Source organism: Leptidea sinapis, chromosome 31 (assembly GCF_905404315.1).
Source record: "Leptidea sinapis chromosome 31, ilLepSina1.1, whole genome shotgun sequence".
Lineage (NCBI taxonomy): Eukaryota > Metazoa > Arthropoda > Insecta > Lepidoptera > Pieridae > Leptidea > Leptidea sinapis.
The window spans coordinates 1,973,235-2,000,609 of NC_066295.1; the positions used below are offsets into that span (position 1 = coordinate 1,973,235).

At 34.8% G+C, this 27,375-nt stretch overlaps 2 protein-coding genes across 2 annotated transcripts in view; one reads left to right on the plus strand and one right to left on the minus strand.

The window, feature by feature from the left end:
• The window catches only part of LOC126974197 (flotillin-2), a 340,191-nt gene that overhangs the window by 111,044 nt on the left and 201,772 nt on the right, over positions 1–27,375 (plus strand). The gene's annotated exons all lie outside the window — the stretch shown is intronic.
• The window catches only part of LOC126974187 (glucose dehydrogenase [FAD, quinone]), a 28,296-nt gene continuing 10,323 nt past the window's right edge, over positions 9,403–27,375 (minus strand). Inside the window, exons 3-5 of the mRNA XM_050821627.1 lie at positions 16,146–16,661; positions 13,845–13,990; positions 9,403–12,929 (exon numbers count right to left, since the gene is read on the minus strand). Of these exons, the coding sequence (XP_050677584.1) occupies positions 11,478–12,929; positions 13,845–13,990; positions 16,146–16,398 (1,851 nt within the window). The 5' untranslated portion in view covers positions 16,399–16,661 and the 3' untranslated portion in view covers positions 9,403–11,477. The remainder of the gene's footprint in view (positions 12,930–13,844; positions 13,991–16,145; positions 16,662–27,375) is intronic.

Here is a 27,375-nt window from a genome sequence, read left to right on the forward strand (position 1 = left end):
GTGAAACAAAACAATGTTTGCTAAAATGGTCTCGCCGTTTCTCGCGAATTTCATGATATATTTAGTTTCTTATATGTTTTTCATAATATAAAAAGCCAGTAAGAGTAGCTGTCAGTTGTACGCGAGCAAGGTCGCGAGTGCTTGCTCATATCTAAGTAATTCTCAATCACCTGTCATGTAGAACGCAACGTCAAGATAACAGGTTTTTTGTATATTTATATTTAGTTAAGTACCTAAACTTTTAAAATCTCAACGTGCTTCATACATATTCAAAACTATTCTGCGAGCAACCGGATAGTTTTAGATCGGACTCAATATTCTTTTTTTTCTCTCAGTTTTTTTCTCAGATAAATTGAAATTAGGAGTTAAACTATGACATATGTATTAGTACGAAAAGTAGGCCTTGTTGATAAAATACTTACCTATATGTGCGTACACTCCATTGAAGCAATAGGGTTGTCAGGTTATTTTTCTAACCGACTTTAAAAAAAGAGTTTTGGAACGAACTTTCCTTATGGGGCGTTGCAGAGCGTAAAAAAGTACATACACTATATTTATATAAGAAAGATAGTGTATTATGCAATATTATAGTCTACATGATGACTGTTATATAATATTTTTAAACAACATTTTATTGAATGTTTTTCATGGAAATATTATTTTGGAATGTTTTTTTTTTAATTTTCGTTGAAATATTGACGGGAAGCTTAGAAATATGTGTTTTTAAACTTTGACCGTTGAAGTTTCACTTCTGCCACAGTCTTAAGAAACTATTCCCTGCATTCATCCCACGAACATGTCTTGACGGGGCAATTACTGTTTTCGTGAGTGTTAATAATGAATATGACACCCATTTCAAGATCCAAGATGGCGTATGTGACATTTTATTTTAACATACAATTTTATTTCAGTCTTCGTTTCTTTTACGTCCAGCATTCTCGGCTTCAACACTTTCGAGAATCATGAAAACAACACCCATGATAAAAAGTTGATAATTTCATGTAGCTCCAACTTTGATTTAGATTTTTACAGCACTAGCTAGTATTGGTTTCAACAATTTTAGTCCAAAATAAATAAAATTAAAAAGTATCCTAGAAAACCATAAAACCACACTCATAAAAAAATGATAATAAATATTGCAGCCGCCATCTTAGTGTAAATTGTGAATTATGTTCACGAATTTATTATGATCGACCTCAGGGACTTATAATTCGAATACCTACTAATTATAATAATAATATAACAATAAATCATTCTTATATACTACATTATAGTTTAAAAAACGAAAACTGGAGTTTTGATGGAGCCGATTTCAAATAGCCTTATACCTCGCAATACGCTGGCATTTTTACAAAGATCGCGGACACAAATAACAACGTGACACTCGACTCATATTGACCGCGAAAACTGCTTAAGGGCCTCGTCGATGCGTATGTTTGTGTGAGTGTGTCATTTCGAACGTTTGTATTTAGTTTCCGTACTGGTACTTATATCTACTGTGCTATGACATTGCCGTTATGTACTGAAAAAATCACACTTTTTTTTTTAATACAAAATACATTTATTCATTCGAAGTATTTAAATATGCTCCTTACCTAGGTAACACTGAAAATGTTTAGAAAATGAAAAACGGCTTAATGTAGAAAGTTGCCAATACTTTTGTATTTGTTTTTCGAAGTAATCTCCGTTCCATCGTCGCATTCGATGGAACCAGTGAGAAAAGCAGTGGGCCCATTCTTTCTTAGGGCATTTCTTATATGGCATTTTCGAACGCTTTCACCGCATCTTCAGGGCTCGTAAAGCGAATACCTCGAATTTTATCTTTAGTTCTTGGGAATAAATAAAAGTCGCAGGGCGCGAGGTGAGGACTGTATGGCGGATGGCTCACTATCGCAACACCTGCCATAGTTAAATATTCAACAGACCGTTTTGCGGAGTGCGCTGAAGCATTGGTGAAGGAGGATCCTGCTTCGAGGGCGCTGCTGTCGAATTTTTTCCAAGACAACAGGCAAACAGCGATTGACATATCAGTCTGCAGTAGCTGTCAATCCATCTTCTAGCGAACTGTCGCGAAATGACCATTCCGACCAAAGAATCAGGCAATCATCTTTTTTCCTTGACTTCTTCCTTTCTTTCCTTAGTTGGCCGATCCTCGAAAGGAAACACCCACTGAGCTGATTATCTTTTTGTTTCGGGTTCGTAGCAATATATTCAGCTTTCATCACCTGTGACGATGTGAAATAATGCATTTAAGTCACCGCCGCGGCCGTTGAACTTATCTAACATTTGGCGACACCAGTCCATGCGAAGGTGTTTCTGGTCGTCGTTTAAAGTATGGGGAATCCATCTGGTACAAAGCTTCCTGACGCCTACATGTTCGTGCTACAAAATGCGTGATACAAAAAATATTATTTTTTGTATCTGCTGATAGGTCACTCTCTTATCTTCCTCTATCATGCGTTGCACAGCACAGATGTTTTCTTCAGTAGTCGCTGTTAAAGGACGTCCCTCACGCGGATCATCATTGAGATTGCTACGTCCACGCGTAAACTCGTTAAACCAATTGTAAATAGTGGCACGAGATGGGGCTTCCTTAAGAAATGCTAATCGCAGCTTATCATAGCTTTGTTTATGAGTAAGCCCATAACGAAAGTCATAATAAATGATTGACCAAAAATATTCTCGCGTTAGGTTCATTTTCACATGTAACAAGAGATACGTCAATACGTATCCTCGGTGACGGAGAGTTTTTAAAAGGATGAGGGTCCTCCAATATAATTAGTTAAAATGTTTGTCTGTACTAGTAAAGCTACTGTTTCATTATCCCTACTTAACTTCAACTGAAAAAATCTATACAGAAACAAAAATTATGACAATCAGACAATTATAGACTACATGCTTACTCATTTACAAGGTTTTAAATAAAAAAAATCACACTAACACATCCTTCTTTAAAAAAAATATTTAACGAGAACTGTTACACGAAGAGCTAGTCATATTGAGCTGCCAATGGTGAGAAGTAATTATGGAAAACAGACAATAACCTTGAGGGAGTTCAGATATATAACAACCTGCCCTCAGAAATAAGAAATGCAAAAACATTGACTTCTTTTAAAGCGAGCCTTCAAAGGCACGTACTCAATAATTATGAAATGTTTTAATAACATATGTAGGTTGTTTTATGTCGTATCTGTTTGCCTAACATTGAATTGCATTCTGTACCTACCAAAATCATTGTTGTTAAGTACCTACTTTAATTTGTAAAATATTCATTTCTCATGTAAGTGACAATAGGTCTTAATGAGAATAAAGTTGTTTAAACCTAAAAATTTTCTCGAGTCTTGTAAGGTCTTGCGTTCATGGAGCAATGGTGATGAACGCTTGACGACTTTTACCGTCATTGTTGGATATCATGTACACTAGACATCTGCTGTTATTGTTTGACCTGATTTGGGAAAGCTGTAGTAAATTATGCCTTGAAGTGACCACTCGACAGCTACCATCACATTTCTATGCGTAAGCTTCGCTTTAGGGTTGTTTCTAGTTTCTTCGTTTGACTTGGAGTCATCTATCTATCTTCGATGTTCGCTTGCGATTATCGTAATGAAACCTTTTTTAGTCACACGTCACGATCATCCCCAAAATCACTTAATTCCTGTGTAAGGTTTAATAATTTCAGTCAAGTATAGCGCGTGCTACTCTCTTTAGGTCGGATGAATCATGGGGCACCCATTTTTTAAGTTTCTTTAATTTTATCGATTAGATGCAAATTGGTCATTGGTTGTGGGTATGTTTTTATGCTACCATGCCATTTATTCCTTGGTAGTATCTTGCCGATCTGCTTCTAACATCGAATTCGATTCATCATTATCTTCTCACTATGTCTTGTGTCCGTGAAGTATACAAATTTCAACAATAAATCACTGACTGAAACTATAATTTCATAAAAATTATTAACATCATAGAAATGTTACATATTATATTTTATTAGTTTACCTTTAGTATAGTAAAATTATGAAAGTATTTTGAATGATAGATGTATTTGTATGGCGTGGTCGCTGTCCGTGCTGCGAAACACGATGCCCACTGAAAGTCAGTATCGAGGCTCAGATGGCCATTTGATTGGCAACACTAAAGTGATTGCACTGCTTCTTTATGTTATTGTTTTCATTTTTCTTTTAAATTCTACTAGGTCTGTATTAATTATTCTTTATTACTGTTACAAGTTATGTTGAATTTACTTATTTTATTAGAGGTTCTTTTTTTAAATTATAAATTTTCAGCAGTGTAATTGCCTTATACCAGTTAGGTCAAGGCAAAGTATCCTCTACGGAAGCGATTAAACAAGAAACCCCCCAAGCGTGCATTAGCCGTGTACTCTCCAAACACAGCAGTGATATCGCGAGTTGTTTCTGGTGCGCTATGTCACGCCTGAACTTTGTTATTAAAACTCAATGAAAAAAACAACTTAAAGTCAAACAATTAAATGTGGTACCTACAGCCCGTTCACATATATTTTGCCTCTCGCTATAAAGTTGCATAGCTTAAGGGTTATATTGCCGTATTTCTTTTCATACCATACTTCCTTGTTCGAAATAGCAAATATAATAGCTATTATATAGGTTACAGCGCAGTTGCTCTTTTATCTAAAAAATAACTAATGTTATAAACAGGTAATTTGTTGCCACTAATAGAAAACCTCATTACTTGTGAACGTTATTGGCTATATATTAACCTAAAAAAGAAAACTCTTTTTCGTGGTACTCGGATTTGCGAAGTAAGTCAGAGAAAAAACGGTCGAAAAAAATGTTTCTTATGAAAGCTGCCTTAAAGATGGGAGACATAAGATTGTTTTGTATATATGCATTCGGCAACATTGGAAGACCAACTAATATGGTTGCGTTGGTAAATGCAGATGAAGTCTCGGGTATTAGCTAGTCCTGTATAAATTAATTATTATACTTTCATTTTAAATATATAATATCAAGAATTAAAGAATTTGTATAAGTCTTCTTACGCATTTATCACGGGGAGTGTCCAGAAGAACTGTTTGACCGGATCCTGTCGTCGAATCCACCTTCCCACGACACGCCACAAATTAGGATATCATCCCCACCATCTGGATGTGTGGCGGTCCTCTACACTGGAACACGTACAACCAAGCTGTGGAATCAGTTTCCTTGTGCGGTGTTTCCTGGACGATACGACGAATAAAATCGTATCAAATCTACATTTAAATTTTATATAGTTATTAAGCTTTCGAAAAGTTTCGACTTATGTAGGTTTCATTTTTCTCAAATTTAAATAAGGTCTCAAACTGTTTCCATAAGATGAACTTATAGCTGATAGTTGATTAAATGTAATTGATTGTAACGACTGGATTTATTTTGAATCTCTATATGTAAGATAGTTCCATGTTATAGTAGAAACTCGGTTTATTTTAGAAAATGAGTTAAAACTCCATGAAATTGCAAACAAAATCATTGGTAAGAATGTTGCGAAGTCGCGTCGGCTGCTCGTGCTGTACTATCTAATTTGAATAATTTATGTATAAATTATTTATTATTAGTATATATTTATACATGCGGACTTACATAACAGGTCAAGGAAGGTTAAGGCCACATTCACACACGACCTCTCAACTTCCGTTTGAAAGCGTCGAAATGAAACAAATTTATACTCAAATTCTCATTAAAAAGCGTCACACTGTACATCGTTGACATATTATTATAAATCATGGCGCTAAAACACAAAACCAAGGAAACGATAAAAAAATTATAAGGGTCGTTTAAAGGCTCACGTTGTTTTTTACTTCTGCGCTCTGTTAAAAGTACAGTCATGTATATAAACCGGCTTATATTTAAATTAAATCAAGTATTTTTTTAATATCAAGTTGATACTTCCACGTTCTTGTGAAATAGGGAATTGACAGAGAAATAGATGAACAATGAAGTGATTGTTGCCCAACGCGTCAAATTGCACAATTATGTGTAGCACGAATATGCCGTACCATGTTCATTGTTCAGACACTTCGACTGTAGGGATCGGAGACGGGCAAGTTGTACAAAGGGCAATCAACGTAGTAGTGCAACCGGCAGCCCAAGGTCTGGTATTTTTTTCAGTCAACAGCTATATTTATAGAACGATAGCCTACATTTATAGAACGCGGAAATTCTACCAGTGTTGTTGGTAGTCCTCCACGTGACATTTATACTTTTAATTATGTCAAGTTCAATATCTGAGAAGTGTATGTTTTTTTTAATGGAATTGTGTCATTCACTTTTAATTTTGAAGGAGAACTTCTTTAGGCGCGACTAGAGGGTAACTCAGATTTCTTTGTTGTTGCCAATGCTTTTTACAGTTTAAAATTGAACGGTTTTAGAGAAATTGTTTCATATTCTTCATTAATATATTTTGAAAATCCACGTGCATTTGTACTACTACTTTTGTAATAACTATATTATTTACTATTCAGAAATTTTTTTGTGACATTCTTTAATATTTATTACATTCATTCTACTAATAAACTGCAAGTGCACTGCAACGCGACGCTTATTAAAAGTATAAAATTTTGACTAACTAACTAAATATCGATAATCCATTAAGCAGGCCTGTTGCAGTTGTTTCGCAGGAAGGCTGCGGTGAATGATTATTGAGCTATTCAAATAAAACTGCACTGCAACTGCACTCTTACTGCAAAATAAACGTATTCTGTTTAATGATTTTGACATTTGAACTGTAATGACAGCAGTATTTGTGCAGTTTTACTAAAGTAGATTGTAAGTCACTTTTCCATTGTAATTTTTCGAAGTATCAGGTAGATCATATAAATGTTTGGATTAACATGCCGATAGATAGTGGACACATTGAATTATGTCATAAATAATTAATTAGGATCAGTTTTATGCAAAAACCTAAAGATAATATTTATATTAAATATCAAATATCAATACATGTTGTCAGAACAAACTTTATAGTTATGAAATAACCATTTTTTATGGAAGAGAAGAACAAAAGCATACGGGTCATCTGATGTTAAGTGATCACCAGTTTTAGAAACGCGTTTTTTTTGAAGATACCCATCTCGTATTATCCTGGAAACACCACAAAAGGAAGCTTATTGCACAACTTAGTTGTACGTGGAAGGAAGTTCCTTGAAACCCGCACTGTGAAGGACGCCACATATACAGATAGTGGGGATGATATCTTAATTAGTGGCGTGTCGTGCGAGGGTGGAATTCGGCGGCAGGCATTAGGTCAATTTCTTCGGAACACTCCCCGTGATAAATGCGGTAGAATACGTCCAATGAAGCGATAGACTCCCTACTTAACCCCAAGTTTCTAGCCGTTCACATAACTCTGCGTCTCTGACACTTCGAGCAGCTATGCGTTGCAGGCGCTGAAATGGATCGAGCTAAACCACTGACCAATGACAGCAATTCTCCATATGTGGCTGGACCTGCGCTTTGTAGAGCTCTAGAATGTGGGCCTGCAACTGTACGACTCAAATCACAAGCGTTGCAGTGCAGTTAACAGAATTGCACTACTGATGACATAAAAATAATCATGACGTTATATTTTGCGTCAATTAGATTTTAGTACAGCTACTTGTATTTATATTACATAATATGATTTTAAAATAGCAATGTTTCAGCTTCTAGCACATTCTTCTAAAGAAAAGCAGCCTTAAGAAGCGGTTTGTAAAAATTAAATGACGATTTAAAAGACTACTAAAATAAATATATTTAACTTTGACTATGATATATCACAGAAAATTTATTTAAGTAACACTCATGTCTTTTATTTATATTATATATATTAGAAGTACCCAACATAATATAATTATTCTACTTTTGACAAATTCAATATTAAAATAAAATATTCAACGACGCGTCAACAACGCGCTTACAACTTTCCTGATCGATAATATTAGTCTCTGTGGTTGTAGTACAGCAATATTTTCTAACATAAATATGTGAAATACAAATTAAGTAGGCGTTTTCGTTATCGTGGCGAATGCTGAAGGAACAACTTCATTAAATGCTTTATCAACTTTTTACAAATACAATAATACCGACTTCAGTCATAATCAATAATCAGTTTAAACTACATACAACATACCGAATACTTCACAAATCACTATTTCGTCCTCAACTTGAATACGTTGTGCAGGTCTAAGATTATCTGTACAGTAAATATACCGATATGTCATATGATTGAGACTATACAGCGTAAATTTTTAAAATCGATTCATTACAGATGTTACCGATCTAAATTATCTTACCACGATCTGCTACAAGAATATAACTTACAGACCATAATATCTGGATTATGTTATAACAAATATGACTGCAGTGATTTAGTACACAATCTAAACTTCCCGGTCCCAATAGTTGTATGTCAGTGCAGTGTACGAAAGCGTCCCCTATTTGGAGTTAGCTCAATTCGGACCAGCTCCGGCAAACGCGGGCCTCTGCAGTGCCTAGTTAGCATAGAATGAAATCTTTTCCGATATTGACATATTAGGTATATCTGAAATTAATAGCAATTAAGCTCATTAAAATTTCTCATAAATTGTCGGCCTCTAAAGGAGTATGCTCTTTTCTTGAAGGTCTCTAAGTCGTATCGTTTCGGGAAAACAGCAGCCGGTAATTGATTCCACAAAGTGGCTGTGTGAGACAACAAAATTTCGTGTAAAACGCTTGGTTGTAGAATGCCAAATGTCAGCGTGATGCGGGTAGAAATTAGCATTATGACTTAATGTTTGATGGTGGAATTTGGTTCTCGGTATCAACCCGAACAATTCTGAGCACTCCCCGTGATAAATCCAGTAGAAGATGTAGAGCGAACCAACTACTCCCCATAATGCCAAAGAATAAAAGCTAATCGTAGGTTATTAGATAGTCGAGCCGCTCTTTGTTGTATGCTGTCAAATATAATAAATAATATAAGAAACTTGTGCTGGGAGCGCCTGCCCATAGGTTAGAACAGTACACCATGTGAGAATTTGCGCCTTAAATAGTTGCAGGCGGTGGCTTATAGTGTAATACTGCCTCGCTATACTGAGTTCACTAAGCTTTTTTTACTGACCCATTCCGATACTTTGCAAAGCAAATTCCCGATAACAACTCAAACGGGTCAATTTCAGACACAACTTTGTTCCGGTTCTTGTCGACGCTATCCTTGGAGATGTTGGCAGGGCCGGTGTACGACAAGCTCTGCAGAGGATGTTAAGATCATATTTTCAAATGGTTAACCTTGTTGTGTACCGTTTGTTGTGTAAGATTGAGTGTACCGTTACCATTACCTGTTATTTTCAAAATAAATGATTCTGAAACATAGAGATGAGTCTGCATCAGGCAGTGTTTTAAGTATATTATGGAGGAAAATAAAAGTATAAAATTAGAAACTTAACAAATTTATTTACAGTTTATATGAGCAAACAAATAACAATCATACATAAATGACTACTTAATAGGCAGTGGAATTTTCATTAAATGGTATTTAATACTAATTAAGGGCATACATTCAAAATAATTTAATATAACTTAATCTAATGAACTAATCCCATTTGATCCAAACTCCCGTAAAAGGGATAAAAAGTGCGGAAAAACGTAGAGTTAATCGCTGTAAGAGCTGTATATGGATTCGTGATACCTTATATAAAAAAATCAGTGAAAATCGTTACTTTTCTTAACAACATGGGACGTGACGATTCAGCTGATGGTAATTGATGCACTGCCCATTACAATGCAGTGACGCTCAGGATTCTTGAAAAACCCAAAAATTCCGAGTGGCACTACCATAATTGCGCTAATCACCTTGAGACATAAGATGTTAAGTCTCATTTGCACAGTAATTTCAATAGCTACGGCGCCTTTCAGACCGAAACTCAATAATGCTTACACATTACTGCTTCACGGCAGAAATAGGCACAGTTACATGTTTTTCAACTTCAAATAATGCGCTTTTTAGAAGCATTTGAAAATACGTTGCGCGGAGATCTAATTAACTGTTTTTTTTTATCGCGTATGTATATTTTAATCCTTTCATGACTGTTGCAATATTTTGAATAGTACAGTAAAAATTGATACGATATTTTTGAAGGTAGGCCCTTAAGTGTAATTCATATACAAAACTGTGTCTGTCGTATTTAAAGTATATTACCAATTTATTGTTAATAATAAGTATGGCACAAGAACCTGGATGCCAACGTATTGATGATCTGAATATCTTTTTTAATATTCGCAATTTCTGAAAATCATTATAATATACGTATAAAACAAGTCCGGGAGAACAGTTGACTCTCGCCTACTACTTGTACTTTAAAATGACGGGCTATAAGCTATCATGCATTGTTTTCATCATAAATATAATATGAATAACTATAATATTGACATAGGTATTTTTACACAAATTATCTTGCCCCAAACTAGGCATAGCCTGGATGCAATAGAATGATTTGTTAAATACGATGGACATATATAAATACATTTTACCATCCATGACTCGGAAACAAACATCCATATTCAATATATCGTATAACTGTTTGCATCTACTGGGATTCGAACCCGAGACCTCTACGTTAGTGTGCAAGGTGACTGACCATTGAGCCATATGGGTCGTAATGAAACTAGTATACATACCTATATATGTTTTAACTGAGAATAGATAAAATACTTTGACTTTGGCTCTCCTGTCAACATAAAACAACCGTTTTTTATGATGAAAATAAGCGATGAGACGAATAGGACGTTCAGCTGATGGTATTTGATACGCCCTGCCCATTACATTGCAGTGCCGCTCAGGATTCTTGAAACACCCAAAAATTCTGAGCTGCTCTACACTTGCTCTCGTCACCTTAAAGACATAAGATGTTCAGTCTCATTTGCCCAGAAATTTTCACTATCTACGGCGCCCTTCAGACCGAAACACAATAATGTTTGCATATTACCTCTTCACGGCAGAAATAGGCGCCGTTGTGGTACCCATAATCTAACAGGCATCCTGTCTAAAGGAGCTTCCCACTGGTATGTGCTTAAGACGATACGACAAAAGTGAAAACTTCATTAAGGCGAAGCTCATAATACGAAATATAAGAAATTTTGTTCTATGATTATAAAGTACATTTACCATACATCTTTTAAATAAATAATAATATAATTTTCTTTTTAAGTCAAGACTTCAAAAGCGAAGACAAAATTGGTTTTGACGAAATTACAATGACTTCTAGCACTATTGACAATACCTTAAAACAAGTGAAATTCAGTTTTTGTTTTCATGCGTGTACACACAAGATATGTCTTTCATATATTTCAAGCAGAAAATAAAAATACCCTCTTTCACACTGACTTATACTAAGACTCATCCTATATATATATATATATATTTAAACATATTTACAACTATAGTTCACTTTGGTAATCATCTGGTAACATTCGACACACACTGAATCATCCACTTTGAATGAGCTATTCTCATCTATTTAACCAGTCTTGTTTTATCATATCAGAACCCTTTTCTCCTATCATTATAACAGCTGCGTTGGTATTTCCACTAACTATTGTTGGCATAATACTAGCATCTATTACTCTTAAGCCTTCGATGCCATGAACTCTAAGTCTAGGATCCACAACTGCTTCAGGGTCCCACGAAGGACCCATTTTGGCTGTTCCACTCTGGTGGTAAATGGTCATGCTTATTGTCCGGACCTGACATTCGATGTATGCATCCGACATGAATTCATGTTGTTTACAATTTGGAAGTGGCTTCGTGTACAACCTTGATCCAAATTGTTTGAAAGGAGTGCCATTAGCAACTTGGAGTGCTATCTTGATGCCTTCAACTAGCCTATTTACATCTAGTTGATCTTCATGATAACGTGGATTCATTACTGGATAATCAAAAGGATTGGATGTTTTTAAACGCACGTAACCACGTGTGTTTGGTCGAAGCAATAGTGGCATTATTGTCCAGGCGTCTTTATTTGCAATTGGCTTGTATACTGTGTCGTATACTTCGTCTGTCAAACCGAGAATTTTTCGCACGATTTGACCATTATCTGAAGAAAATGAAGCCGGTGCCATGTGAAACTGAATATCTGGCCATAAACCAGATTTGTTAGCGTATTTTGTGTTCACAAATGCAATACCCTCTAAGCCCCCTAAAGTAGTCATTGGGCCCCTTTCGTTTACAACGTAGTTCATTGTCACAGGAAAAGCTTGAAAACGATTTTGAACAATTGCTACTGGTTTATCTACTAAAAATGTTAACCCTCCCACACCTACGTGATCTTGTAAGTTTTGACCAACAGGTAAATCCTTTAAAACACGAATCCCAACTTCTTTCAAATGATCTTTGGGTCCAATACCTGACAGCATCAAAAGCTGTGGACTGTTAATGGCCCCTGCAGATAAAATTACTTCTTTCCTAGCGTAAACGAATCGTTTTACCCCCTTCTTGAAATATTCTACACCGTAAGCTTTCCTTGTCAACGGATTAATGAGAACTCTTGTAGCTTGAGAATTCAATGAAACATCAAGATTCTTACGCGTCCGTACTGGTCTTAGAAACGCTTTAGCTGTGCTACATCTTGACCCACGTCGTATAGTTCCTTGTGCTATCATGAACCCAGTTTGTATCTCTCCATTTATGTCTCTATTTTCATATCCGATTTCAACTCCAGATTCGACAAATGCCGCAACTAGCGGCGTTCTCCAAGGTGCCTCTTGGACAGTTAAGTAACCACCGCGACCATGATACTTGCTATGCGCTAAGTATGGGTTTCTATTGTCCTCGGATTTAATGAAGTAAGGAAGAACTTCTTCATACGACCAGCCTGGATTGCCGAATGATTCCCATTGATCGAAATCTAGTCGATTTCCTCTAACGTAGATCATGTAGTTGAGAACGCTGGATCCACCAAGAACCTGTGAAATAATTATAGGAACAATTAGTATTATTTCGTATACATATAATACAATACAATACATATATTAAATCAAGTTTGCCCCTCCAGCTTCTTCTATTCGTATAACTTTTATATTAGCTCTTTTATCCCTGGTATTTTTACAAGTAAATCTCAAGCACCTCAACTTATTTTACATAAAATATTTGAAAACAGAACTAGAATATATGCAACATCTCACGGTTGTTTTTTTATTAGCAACCTTTAAATGAGCGATTTACAACTATATCATCATCAGAACCAAATTTAGTCTTGAAATCGTATAGCCGACAACGTTCCAGTTATTCTCTGGTGCAAAAGATCATCAGAAGGGGAGATGAGTGGCCATCAGTACTGCAGGCCATCGTTTAATAATTTCATACAATGACGACTGTTACCGCTGGACCCAGGGATATAAATCTTAGATCCTGCGGGAACAGTAACTATGGGTGGAAATGGTTCTAATAATAATTATATAAACCAATATACTTATTAATAAGGCATAATTTGAGGATGTCCATCATTTACTCATAGATACCATTATCAAATCTATTTTTTTACAATATATATATATATATATATATATTGTATATCTGCGGTCCCAGATTGGTTCCATGGTAACACAGTGGTCATAGATTAAGTACCATCGGAAAGCAAACGCTACCTATCTAAGAGCGTGAACGTGCAACGAGAAAATCACTTAGGAACTATAATATGATCCTTTTTAATTAATATCCGATTTGTTTAAGTCTGTCTCAATAGTGATCGTAATATTAAATCCTTATTTCTGCCTTTTTATTTGTATCCGCAAATACCCTCAAATACAATATCTCATTTCAAGCTAAATGTTATATTTGAATTGTGTACCTCCTCCTTTTTGAACCCAGTTGATAAATACCTTTCCTCTCGGCCAGCTACATCTCTGTTTCTTGAAACCAAGACACGCGTACTGTGTGGGCTCGGTCTTGTATTGCCAGTCCAGTTTCGTCAGTTGTAGGTAGCCCGCTAGCGAAGGCACGTCTGTTATTTCATTCTCATCAGGACCTGGAATTTTCAATAATTGCTTTTAATTAATTCTGATTGTTTAGTTTATCTTCTTAACATATATAACTTACGGGATATGTTGTTTGTCCGCGATGGACTCCTAAACTAATGAACGGATTTTAATGGGGATTACTTCATGGAGTGCAGTTTAGTCCAACTTGAGAGATACGAGTAGGATAGTTTTTATTTTGATTTATTTCCAATATTTGTTTTGTATGGACATATTTTCCATGAGAAAATTTATTGACGCACAGCTTGAAAGTTCTGCTGTGAAACAATTTCATTATGTTAAGCATACAACAGGGGGCAATGACGTTCTATACATAATATAGACAGGGAGCATATTTTACAAAATAATTCTTGGTGTTATGAAATTGCGAAATTTGTGGATTGTTTTCCTTTGCTATGTTTTTTAATATGGAAAAGGGTTCGGAAAGCCAACGTCCTAGTAGAGAGAGATAAGTAAAAACTTGATATAGGCCGGTAGCCATTCGCGTAAATAATATTTTAATTGGCCGTACAACGTGACACACTATTTTGATTTTGTATTAAGGTTCCTTTCTACATATAAAGAACATGTCTTCATTCTATCCCAGTCACTTGCGTTGAACACCCATCATAATATCGAAGACCTTGCATAATTTTCTAACATTACAAAATAACGCCTTCAAAAGTGGCAACAACAATCATGGAATTAGTTTTTAGTAGCGAAATCATAATGGGGGATTGGCTGATACTTAGTTCTGCAGTTCTTAAAAAGCTTAAACAAGTAACTGACATAGATACGGTGCGATTAGTTAACTTTAAATATTTTCATAGTATTATATTATGTTTGTCAAATATAATATCCTAGGGGATATTATATTTGAGGCAGTGCAGCCGATAATAACAATTGTTGTGTGCAGAACATGGCTATTCGCGTTAGTTTAGGTCTTGGCATCATTGAGAGAAATATGTAAAGAAATAAACATTTAAGCGTGTTACGAAATTCAAAAGAATTGTTAAAAAACGTTTGTATGGTTAAGGTTACTTACTATCAGATAGTGATTTCCTTTATGATAACACACCTTGGGAATGGATCGACCGCTCTCAGGTTGTTAAATTAATAAATGTAATTGTAATGTTATTCTATTTAAAAAAGAGAAGGCTGCAAAGTATCTTCTCAGGCCTGAGGCATATATTTTCGAAATGTGTGGCGGAATAAGTAATTTAAAAATCCTTCTTTGAATAAAAACATTTGAATTTGATAGCCTATGTTACTTAGGGTCCGCACTAACTGCGATGGTCGTTAACCGTGAGGTGAACTTTTCTTGATAATCACTCCCCACCTTATGTTCTCTGTGACGTTGCTGCGAAGACTTACGTAGTAACCAGAAATAAGGTCTTGGAGGGACGAATGCAGAATGTATCTACGAAAAGATGTGAACGTGGCACCTTCAGAGTGAACTAGTAGAACAGATTCCAACTGTAATTCGATATTTCAGTATGGTTTCTCCCTAAATATTCTATGGAAAGTATTTTTTATTCGACTTCAAACATGAAAGAGGTTATCAAGTCATTTGTATTTATTATGCTTGTTACCTCAGGTCTCATTCATAGTTAATTAAATTTGGAAATGCTTGATTGGATCCTTGAATATTAAAGCATCAATTATGCTGATAGAATCCACGGCAATTGTTACGGCTTGACTCGCGATTTATCGGAGTGGGTACCGACTAGTGTTGGACTATTCGAAGAGACGGGATGTTATCGCGAACCTACTACACTCACCCTGGTGAAGAACCTCCGAATGGTCCGAAACTAGTCAATGCCCGTATAATATGTAAAGCTGCATCATTAACAATGCCTCATGAAAGGATTAAAACGCGGGTAAATTCGCTAACATCGTTTGAGTACACGCGTTGTAGTCCTTTAAAAGTTTATATTGTAATGTGTAATACTCGTATTTTTTTTTCAGCTTTCGAGCTGAACAATCACGAATCTTTATAAATATTACAAGGCTTGCCCACAAAAACTTCACGTTTCTGTTGTCAATGAAACGTTCACAACACAGCGTTCTGCTCAATGCTATATACTTATTTCATTTCTACATTCTTACATAACATGCCATCATTGTGCACAAGCCTTAATAAAACATGAGGAAGTAATTTAGTACCGGTTTCTAGGAGGAGTACATTCCAATTGCTTATTTCTGTCAGCCTGTTCGCTACCACAGCACCAGCAGAGCCTCCTCCAACAACTATGAAGTCGTACTCCCTTCTCGGTTCCTTATCTAGTACTTTAGCTTCTGGGTCATAGGAGTTGTAATTATGATATGTAAAAGCTCCCAACAGCAACGGTATCAGCCACAAGCCGGTGACACTCACTGTTTTGAGTGCACTGGATGCAAGTAGCACATGTATACCCATTTTAAGTGCTTTGATTCCCTTATTAACTTCTTCTTTTCTTTCTTTTCCTTTCTCTTTAGTTTCTTTTAAGTCTTTCTTTGTTTTATAGTCTGCAAAATATGTAAGCCTATTGACTACAATTTTGCTTCTATTATTTCTCTTAAAGCTTTAGTCGAAGTATTAGCTTATCCGGCGGTTTATTCTTTAACATCGCTTTTCTAATCGAAAGTGGCGTTCTTGACATGTTAACAACGCAGTGGTGGTCCGGAATATGTTCTCTGCATCTGGAATTCAAAGAATATTTATAAATGTCACTGGCTTATAATAATAGCATTTTGTTTTTGTTACAGGTAACAAACAATGAAATTAGTCAAGTGATGTCAAAAAATTAACGGGAAAGTAATGTATACAACAAAAACTATTTTTTTTCCATAATTTTTTTTAGAAATTGCTAGTCAGGAGATCCCTGGGCCACCCTTTAGTAGGCCAAGGTTTTAGTAAGCCAGGGCTTATATGTAGTTTGCTATTTAACTCTCTAGAATGGAATAACTGTTGATACGTGACAAATCTTGAATTTGTCCCGACTTTAAACCTCGAAAATTAAGCTCATCTTATTAGGATGTAGACAGAAGTCGTAATACATTGCGTTACGGTTTTTGTTGTAATCAAAGATTTATGATTACAGAAAAATCAGTGAATACATGTTTTATAGAATTTCCCGTTATATTGCTGAAACTAACCCCTATATAAAATGTTATCAATTGTGATCTTTAGTGTTAATTCGGCCAAGTTTCACTTAATAATAGAAATAAGTCGATACGTGTTTCTCATATACATGAGGCATCATTAGGAGCTGTTGACTTACCAAACGACAGGAAAAAAAATCTCTTGTGAACTCTTTGTGTTCTCTTTCCGCTTTATAACAAGTGGATCATCTGTCTAATCAAATATATTACGCAATATTTCTTAAGTATAATACAAGACAATATTAAAGCAAGTTTTAGCCTAAGTTTGAGTATTGTCGTTTTAAAATAAAATCTGTAAGCACTTTATTTCTGTTGTATTGGCTGGGTGTGATCGAAAGAAAGTATAGTGTTTTGTGTATATTATATAGTTTAATCTACAATCTCCGTTAGTCTCACAAGCACTGCCTATATAATTTATATTTTATTGTTGTGAAAGGTATTTTAGATTGTTTCCTAGCTACGCGGAAGAATCATTTATGAAAGTACCTAACCACGATAAATCATGGTCGTTTGAGAATGAATTCAGTCATTCCAGCTAAATTACTTCCGATTTAACTTACCACTTAGCATTTATGCCTTCTTAGCATAGATACATCTTAGTAACAGATAAAACAGAACGAAGTTACGCGATGGTAGTTCAATAATAATATAATAATAATAATACTATTGACACACTTTTACACAAATTATCTTGCCCCAAACTAGGCATAGCCTGTACTATGGGTACAAGACAACGATAGATTTAATACAATATACTTACTTAAACATACATAAATACATATAAACATCCATGACTCGGAAACAAACATCCATATTCATCATATAAATGTTTGCACCTGCCGGGATTCGAACCCTGTAGCTTAGTAGTCAGTAGTCTCAACAAATAGTGAGAATGATGTGCTAACTTTGGAACCAGAACAAGTAAATACTTGCGAGTAAAGATGAAGATAAAAAATACAATTTATGTTTGCACAGCTAACTCAGTTGGTTAGAGCCGGCACGGAACGCTGGAGGTCGTGGGTTCGAGTCCCGCATCGTTCATAAAATTTTGTTTTTCAAATTTTATTTGTGTATTAATCCGAGAAGTGAAGGTTATCACTTAAAAAACATAACAAATTCTTTAAATTTATGTTTGTCTCAGCGTGTTGTTGAAAATGGATTAAATAGAAATGCGTGCGGTTGTTAAACATCTGCGGGCCTACCATGAACTCTTATTGCGATTCAATTGACAACCTAAAATGAATGGCTTCGCTATTTCGTACCACGACGTGATTAGAGCTATCTAATTTAGGTTGACGTCAAATCAACTGATTTAATCGCCATGATGTCAATTGAATGTCAAAAATCATATCAATTGAATCGCAAACTGATTTAGTTCGTTCATTTATTCGTACCATGAGGTAATATTTCAACCTAAACTGGATAGCTTATGTGTCAAAGTGAGCGATACGAAAAAAGTTGCTACTTCCCAGAAGAAAGTGAATCGTGTTGTTAATAACTTAAAAAATAGTGTAAACATACAGAAAAGGAAAATTTTGTTGATGAAAGATGAGTTGAGAATACTTTGGACTTTTTTGTAAAACAAAATACCGAAAATAAATACCGAAAATGAAAATACTTAGGGCGAGGCTGTAAGGGCCCGGGCTATAGCCTGTTCGCAATACCTAAGCAAACATTTAATTTGTAATTCAAAGAACTATATTTATTTATATTACTATTATTTAATAAGTACAAAAAAGGGCTTAAAAGGGTTTATAATTTGACGCTATAAAGCGAAATTTTTAAATGGATTTTTAGTATCCAAAAAAACCGCTAAAATCATATCATTTTAGGTTCGAAACGCAATTTTATTTCATTCATTCTTCATAAGCGATCCAAACGCTATACAGTAAAAAGCACTTCATGGCACGAATTTTAGTGATTCAGTTTAGGTACCTAAACTGAACTGCATCGGATTCGCATCGCTTATTAAAAGTTGATGGTAGGCCCTCTGTGCTTGCAACGTCTCCGTACACATTGTCAAACAGTAAGATTAACAGGATGCAAAAAGGCTAATTTTCTCAAAATTTATTCCTTTAGAATTATTCTTGATGTCAGTTCTAATACTACCACCGCTTCGGAAACAAATTGGCGCTCTTAGAGAGAAGAAGAGGCGCAAGAAACTCTCCCAGCATTCTCTTTTTTTTGCGCTCTTTTTAATAAAATATACAATTAAATAATCATAATAATAATCATAATCATAGTCCCAGGCATTTTTTAATAAGACATTTTAAATTTATTCACAGATAATGTCTGAACAGTGACTGGAACTTTATTATAAAAGTGTATACATTTACCTTTAAAGCTATTATATATCTTATGAAGCCTACTAGAATGGCGAGCCTGTTGCACCACGGACGCATCTACTTTCCTTCCTACTTTATTTCCAATTTTTTTTTTATTACTCCACACTATAAGCTCTTAAATTTTGCGAGTTTGTAATATGCTGCTATGCGATAGTAATTTATCTTTGTACATATCTTACGTACTTTTAATAAATATATTTAATTTTTTAAATAGTGTACCGTTTTTGGTTTTACAATTTGTACGTTTAAATAAAACACTTTGAAAGGATTTAAACGCGTGTGAATGTAACTGTGTTTTTACATTAGATTTTTGGGTAAAAATAAGTTGCAGTCCCCCTGAAAACGAGATCTGGAAAGGTCTCGAAACGTTTACCGAAATAATAATAAAAATGTAACTTTTACGTTTTGTTATTAATGTTATGATTTAAATTTAACAACGTTTCTAAAAGCGTTCGAATGAATAATATTGTGAGCATTATGATTTCTAATCATAACAGTATTGTCTTTAATATTGAGATTTTTACTAAGTGTAAATTCCGCTAACTTTTGTCTTCAATCAATTCGACACGTGTTTCGCTTCTACACGAGGCACGATCCTCAAGAGATGTTGACTCGCCTGTTGACGAGACTGTGTCGAATTTATTAAAGACTTAAAAGTAAGCTGAATTTACACTCAATAAAGATCACAACATTTGGATCTTAATGGATTTCCCCAAAATAATGAACCCTCATTCAATAAAAATAACAGTATTTGTTTGAATTGCAAAATGGAAGAGACTTATAATAAGGTAAAAACAGCGCTTTAAAAAGGAATCTGAATCAAGTTCTCATTATTGTATTTACAGGTTTCGTGACGAAACTATTTAAATCTTAACTAAAAATCATTTTAATAATGTAGAAACTAAGTGAACAGTAACAGCATAGTTTATAAGCACTTCATTATTTTTATGATTTTTTTATGGGACGGCCCTGACCTTGTATACTGACAATAGTTTTATATGTATCGAAATTTAATGTTTAATAAAATAATTTAATTCATAGTTAAAACGGTAATTTACGATATGGAGGATGGTTCTATATTAATAAATGTTTTATAATACATACATTTAAATAAAATACTTTTCAAAAGATAAAAAAACGCGTGTAATTATACTGTAACGCTTACGCAAAAACCTAATGTAAAAAACAGTTTTAATCCTTTATAAAGTGTTTTTAATTAAATGTGTAACACGCGTGTTAATCAAAGAAAGTACAATAAATACATTTTAAATACAATTTTTAGCTTTTTGTAGATTTTTCCTTATTATATACCATAATATAAACTTAAATGCCAAATCTCGGAACTTTGCTTCCCTGATCAATTAATATTCATGAAAATCGATCCGTTTTCTGAAAATCACTCCATCTGAAGATAGGGTAAACTACGTTCAACCCCGAATCTGTAGTTAGAGAGAGAGCGCAATAAGGGCGAATTAAATGCACAATAAATCGCGAGCTGAAGCACCTACTTATACATAGGTATAAGTAATTAGATTCGTTTTACAAATGGCTGTCCCACATGATGTGAGCTAGACATAGAGACAATTACCAAAATATTTGGCACGCTCTGATTGTCACTGAACAACACACAACCTCATTGTAATCAACGTGTTGTGTAAACTGACGCCTCACCAACTATACGTAATAACAAATGAATGGCACAAAACTAGAACCAACAAATAACTCGAAATTAAATTGTAGATTATAATGTTTATTATCGTTTAATGACGATTCATGATTTACTCGTCCTTTTTCCATTTCCCCGCATTAGTGTTTCCACTTCATAAGCCTGTGCGTAAGTCATCGGTGCGTGTGCTTCACCAATGATTCCAATATACTAAATACAGATAGAGATAAATTACTACCTTGTACTGTCAGTACCCGATAAGTCATTCTTTTCGCCTTATATTGGGACGCGTGAATTGCAATTTCCATACAAACTTTTATCGCTGGTAAGCTATACGTCGTCCCATTGACAGACAGCGTGTACGGATAAGGTGAGCTACCGTCGATAAGTTTATTGGGACAGAAAAGTTAATAGTTACGATTTTAATCTCAAGTAAGAGATAGACTGAATATTTGGAACGGCCGTAAGTTGCCTCGCTAAGTTTCCGTATTGAATTGTTTCCGGCCTTTGACAAGGGAACGCATTTTTTGCCCACGAAAGAATGTCATTCCATACTTGGCGTTGCGTTGTGTAGACACGTTGCGTCATCATATCTTCTATCGCATCCATCATAGGAAATGTTCCAAAGAGCTGTTGTTGCCATAATAACACTGAATGAAGTTCATGAATAGTTCGATGACAAACGAAGTCATTCACGTGTATTAAACTATGGAACGAATTTATTATTTACAGTTTTTACTCAAAAATCAAAATCTTGCCAAACTTTAACAGTTTGTTGGAAATTATAACATTGTTACATGTGTATTTAGTTATCTACTGATTATTTTAAACTAAACTATAAAAAACTAAATAAGTAAATATCACTCTTGAGTAGCATTGAACAATATCAGTATCAGCGATGTATATAATTACTATGGACGCTGCTGTGAAAGTATTCACATGTGGGCTAACTCGTTTAATGCATTGCCCGAAATGTCTCAAGTTTAAAAACAAACCTTATGTAATATCCAGTTATAACAACCAGGTCATTAGGTGAAGGTCTCCCTGTGAATTGAAGCTGGCTTTGCTAATTAAATATAAATTATACGACTTTCAGACTCACAGAATTAAAAGAACCGAGATCCAACTTACTCAAATAAAATGTTCAATTTCATGATCTTCCTTTTATTCAAGATATTTTGTTATTTATAAAAAAAAGTCTAAGGAAATAAAGCTTTCAACCGTTATCGTAAAAAAAAACACGGATTAAATTCCATGTTGAGTAAAAGGCCGTTTGTATGAATCTGCGAATGCAGTCTAAAAACCGATTAATCAGCTACCATTATATACAAAAAAACCCCGAAAATAGCACATCATTAATAGTTTATAGTTTATTAGTTTTTATGAAATGATTAATATATTGGATGTAGCACCTTAAAAACTCATTTGTAAAATACTGTATTTGAATGAAAAATTAAAATAAAGTTTATTTGACTCGGCCTTTTTTTATGGAATAGGAGGACAAACGAGCGTACGGGTCACCTGTTGTTAAGTGATCACCGCCGCCCACAATCTCTTGCAACACCAGAGGAATCACAGGAGCGTTGCGGCCTTTAAGGAAGGTGTACGCGCTTTTTTTGATGGTACCCATGTCGTATCGTCCCGGAAACACCGCACAAGGAAGTTTATTCCACAGCTTTGTGGTACGTGGAAGAAAGCTCCTTGAAAACCGCACTGTGGAGGACCGCTACACGTCCAGATGGTGAGGATGATATCCTAACTCTGACTTTAATATTTTTGTTACTGTCCAGTATAAAAATTACTGACTGCATATTTACGATCTCTTAACTATTTTACATTGCCCGACTATTGCTCCTTATAACAATAAATCATGCATTTGTGTACGGAAAGTATTATAGGTTTCGATCGAAGTGAAGTCGGCCGCGTACCTTTTATGATAATTACGCTCGATAACAAAATTATTTGAGTATCTGTTATAAACCTTAGTATCATAGTTAATGGATTTAAAACGAGTGTAGTTGGTCTTTTACAAAAAATGTTTACTAAAAATTATCTCTTCCTTTCGTTTCCTCGACTTTTCACTATAACGTGTATGTTCAATATGTTATTCTATAGTCTACGTTGAAATAAATAAATAACTAAACAAATTATTTAAGTTTTCATTAGTGTTAATTCCGCCAATATTTGTCTTTAAAACAATTCGACACGTGTTTCGCCTGTACACGAGGCATCCTCAGGACGTGATATCTCGCCAAAATCTGATTTTAAAGACAAATATTGGCGGAATTAACACTAAAGAAAACTTAAATCATTTGTACAATTATGGATTTCCGCAAAGTAACGCCTAATTCAATAAATTTTCTTAAATAACTTAATATAAATTAATAAATAATTAATGTTAAATTATAAAATATGGTATTTATTTTTTATTTTTACACGTTTTAATCGTTTCTTAACTATATTTAAATGTCTGATAATCGCTTTGATTGCGAAGATTGCGAAAAAGCAGAGACGATTTTCTGTTAACAATTATCATAAGATTGGAAATTTGAGATCACTGCACAGAGCAGTTATGGAATTCGCCATCTACATATTATACATAGACAGAGCCCGCTGTAAGACAGACACTTTCACATTCAGTTTTATTGCTTTAAAAATTATTTTAATTACAGTGTTTGTTAAGTGGTGCAACAAAATACTCAACTCGACTAACACGAGTAAGTTAAAAACAAATTTGAATTAACAGTAAAAAAACCTCAAGAGTTCTTGCGTACAGAAGATTTATCAAAAACCACACCGGCTGTGAATAAAAAAGGGTGGTAATAGTAATTGATAGCAGGGCTTAAGTGCATTTTTAAGCTGTAGCAGATTCATTAAGAATTTACAAAACACCTTTCCTAACGATACGGAAATAACTAATGACCTACAAATCCAAATTCTACTTCATAGTAAGTTTCAAAACATTGAACACATTTACAATTTAATGAAGATTGGCCAAATAATACTCAAGTTTTAAGTTCGTTAATTTTTTTATGAAAATAAAGGACGAGACGAGCAGGGTGTTAATTTGATGGTAATTGATATGCCCTGCCCATTACAATGCAGTGCCGCTCAGGCTTTTTGAAAAACTTCAAAAATTCTGAGCGGCACTACAACTACGCTCGTCACCTTGAGACATAAGATTTTATGTCTAATTTGCCCAGTAATTTCACTAGCTATGGCGCCCTTCTGACTGAAACACAGTAATGCTTACACATTACTGCTTCACGACAGAAATAGGCGCCGTTCTAGTACCAATAATCTAGCCGGCATCCTGTGCAAAGGAGCCTCTAATCAATAAACTACATAATAATAATAATAACTGTTTTCCTTACTATGTATTAAAGAGAAGAAACAATATACTCGGTCATGGGTCACCTGAACTGAACAGAGTTGAAATGACAGAAGTGTTACACAAAATGTGAAGGCCACTCAATGTCATCACGACACAGATGTCACATTGATGTCTCGATTATGTCGCGGCGCGGCGCCTGCGCAAGTTCTTGCAAAACCAGTGAAAGTTATTTCTGTGTTGGCCTTCACCCGGTTGTTTGATACAACAGGTTCTTTTTCTTACTTCGTTTGACACCCGGAACTCGTTCTTATTAAGAACGGAGAACCAAAAATAAGAAAGCATGCATGGTTTGGTCCTAATCGAAGAAGGAAGTCAAGTATATCGGGACTACCCATTTAAGACTTGGTATGATTGTATGTTCTTCTAAAACTTTAACAGTGAATGACCTATTGCACAATTTTCAATATTGCACAATTTTCATTATTTCCCAGTACAGCTGTACGGGTTTGTTACCCGAAGGGTGTGCCTTCACACACTCTGTCACAATTAAGTTGTGTTAAACAATTGTGCTGTTGCTTTAACAACGAATGAAGGCTGTGATGTTGAATTATATAACGGAGGGTCCGTTACATTAATACAAATAACATCTTTTTTACAAAATTATTTAAAAATTATATACCTTGTTATATTTTGTTGGATGCTAGGACTCAACTAGCACTTGGCCGGTTTCCTTCCTCTAACTCTATTTAGGAAAGGTTTACGTCAAGCTCTTTACAGGGATCTAAAAATTCCAATTATTTAAAAATTATATACTTTGTTACATAATAAAAAAAATCGTACTTATTATTTTGTACAGATTAACAATAGTTATTTATTCAAATATTTCGTACATTATAAAGAACAACGTGTTTACGAATAGTGTGCGAAATGTCCCTTTTGGAATAAATAAATAGCGATAACTTTTACCAAATAATTAATGTAAAAGTCCAGTTGTAACTACGCGCGTATTAAATCCACTAAAGCGTATTTTATTTAAATATGATGCTAAGGTTTACTATAGTAATATGTGTTATTATATAAATGGTACGCAGCCATCTTCACTTCGTTCGAAACGTGCAATCCACATTACGTAGGTACTAACACAGCTGGGCAACAAACGAATGCGTTTGTTGCCCAGCTGATTTAATCGGGTTCTACGCCGTTGAAAAATACCAAAAAAAATATTGATTTATAAGTAAGCATGAGATTTATAAGTAAAATGAAAAACAGTGCAAAAAACTATCCCACGTGAAATAGCAAATCACTGACAAATTTCAATGTCTTTAATTGTGCTTGTATGGATGTGGGACACACATAAGAACGAAATATTATAATTGGTAATCTGATACGTACTTTTATATAAAAATACTATACCGTTAGCGAGAGTACATAATTGTAGGAAGATTTTTTTTAATATGTAGTAATTCTGTTGCTGTCTAATACAAAAAATCGGGTTACATACTTACGTAAAAACGAATGGTGTATAACTACAGTATAACCACAGCCCAAAAAAAATATTTTTCTTTATTCTATCTATGATTATATCTATCTATTATCATTGTTTTTTTTTTTGTAATCTTGTAAGTCATAGTGTCACTGTTGTGGAAAAACCTGCTCGTTCCATAAAAAAAGTAAAGCGCAAAGGACGTGTTAGTTCAAACAGAACTTCTGCAGCTAAATTCGGGCATCTATAAAACGGTGTACCTATTTATTATTTGTGTGTAAAAATTAGCTTCACTGGTAATATGAATAATTTTGAAATAAATTATAAAAATAATTATTGAATTCATAATTTCAATAATAAAAGCTGCAAAACAAAATATAGTCAATGCCTAAAAGCATAAGTATAAGTATATTTGCGCTTTTTAAATCTTACTGTCAGTCATTTTACACCTGCAGCCTATGGGTTAACTACACACTGCGGACATACAACGATCTGCGTGTTCAATATAATAACGCGTTCCGGGTGCTGATGGCACTGCCGCGCCACTGCAGCGCCTCCGCTATGTTCGCGGCAGCTCACACAGATGGCTTTGCGGCCATCATGCGCAAGCGGTGCGCTTCTACCATGCGCCGCATGCGCGACAGTCCCAGCACCATACTGCATGCGCTGTCGGACCGGTGGGACTTCCCGATGCTGGATCGTTGGATACGGCTGCACGCAGTCGTATAGTGATTTACCGTCATCATCGGGAGGTCCGGACCAGCCTGTTATTTTATTTTATTTATTTTCTAAATATGTGATTTAATAAGTTATTACTAACACTATTTTGTAAGTTTGCAAATTGTTCTGACAAATATGGATGTAATCTCATGAATGAATCCGAAATAAATGATTATTATTATTATAAGTAGAACAACGTGGGTCTTGTGTAATTTATTAAAATGTAGCCACTTACGATTGTAACTATCATAATTCCGCGGTACCTAATCGTTGGCCATGTGAAGCCAAGACCTCGTACAGTGTCTCAATGTCGAGCTGTACAGTGTATCAATAAAAACTCATAATTTTTAATTAATTACTTAATAGCTGCAATTTGACAAGCCATCACCTTGGGTATTTAATAATTATTAAATTCAAATTAAACTATTTTTATTAAAAATAGGATGTGACATCGCTTATCGAAAGCCAAAAACCAACATCTACTCCAAAAATAATGCCTCAGCGAAGAATGGGCGCAACAGATTCAGCGAGTTTTTTTTTAACCGACTTAGAAAAGGAGAAGGTTATCAATTCCATCGGTATTTTTTTTATGTATGTACACCGATTATCTGAGATTTATGATCCGATTTACGTTATTCCCCTTTGTTTGATGCGAAATAGATGCCATTTGGTCCCATAAAAATATACATACATAGTTTAGCGCA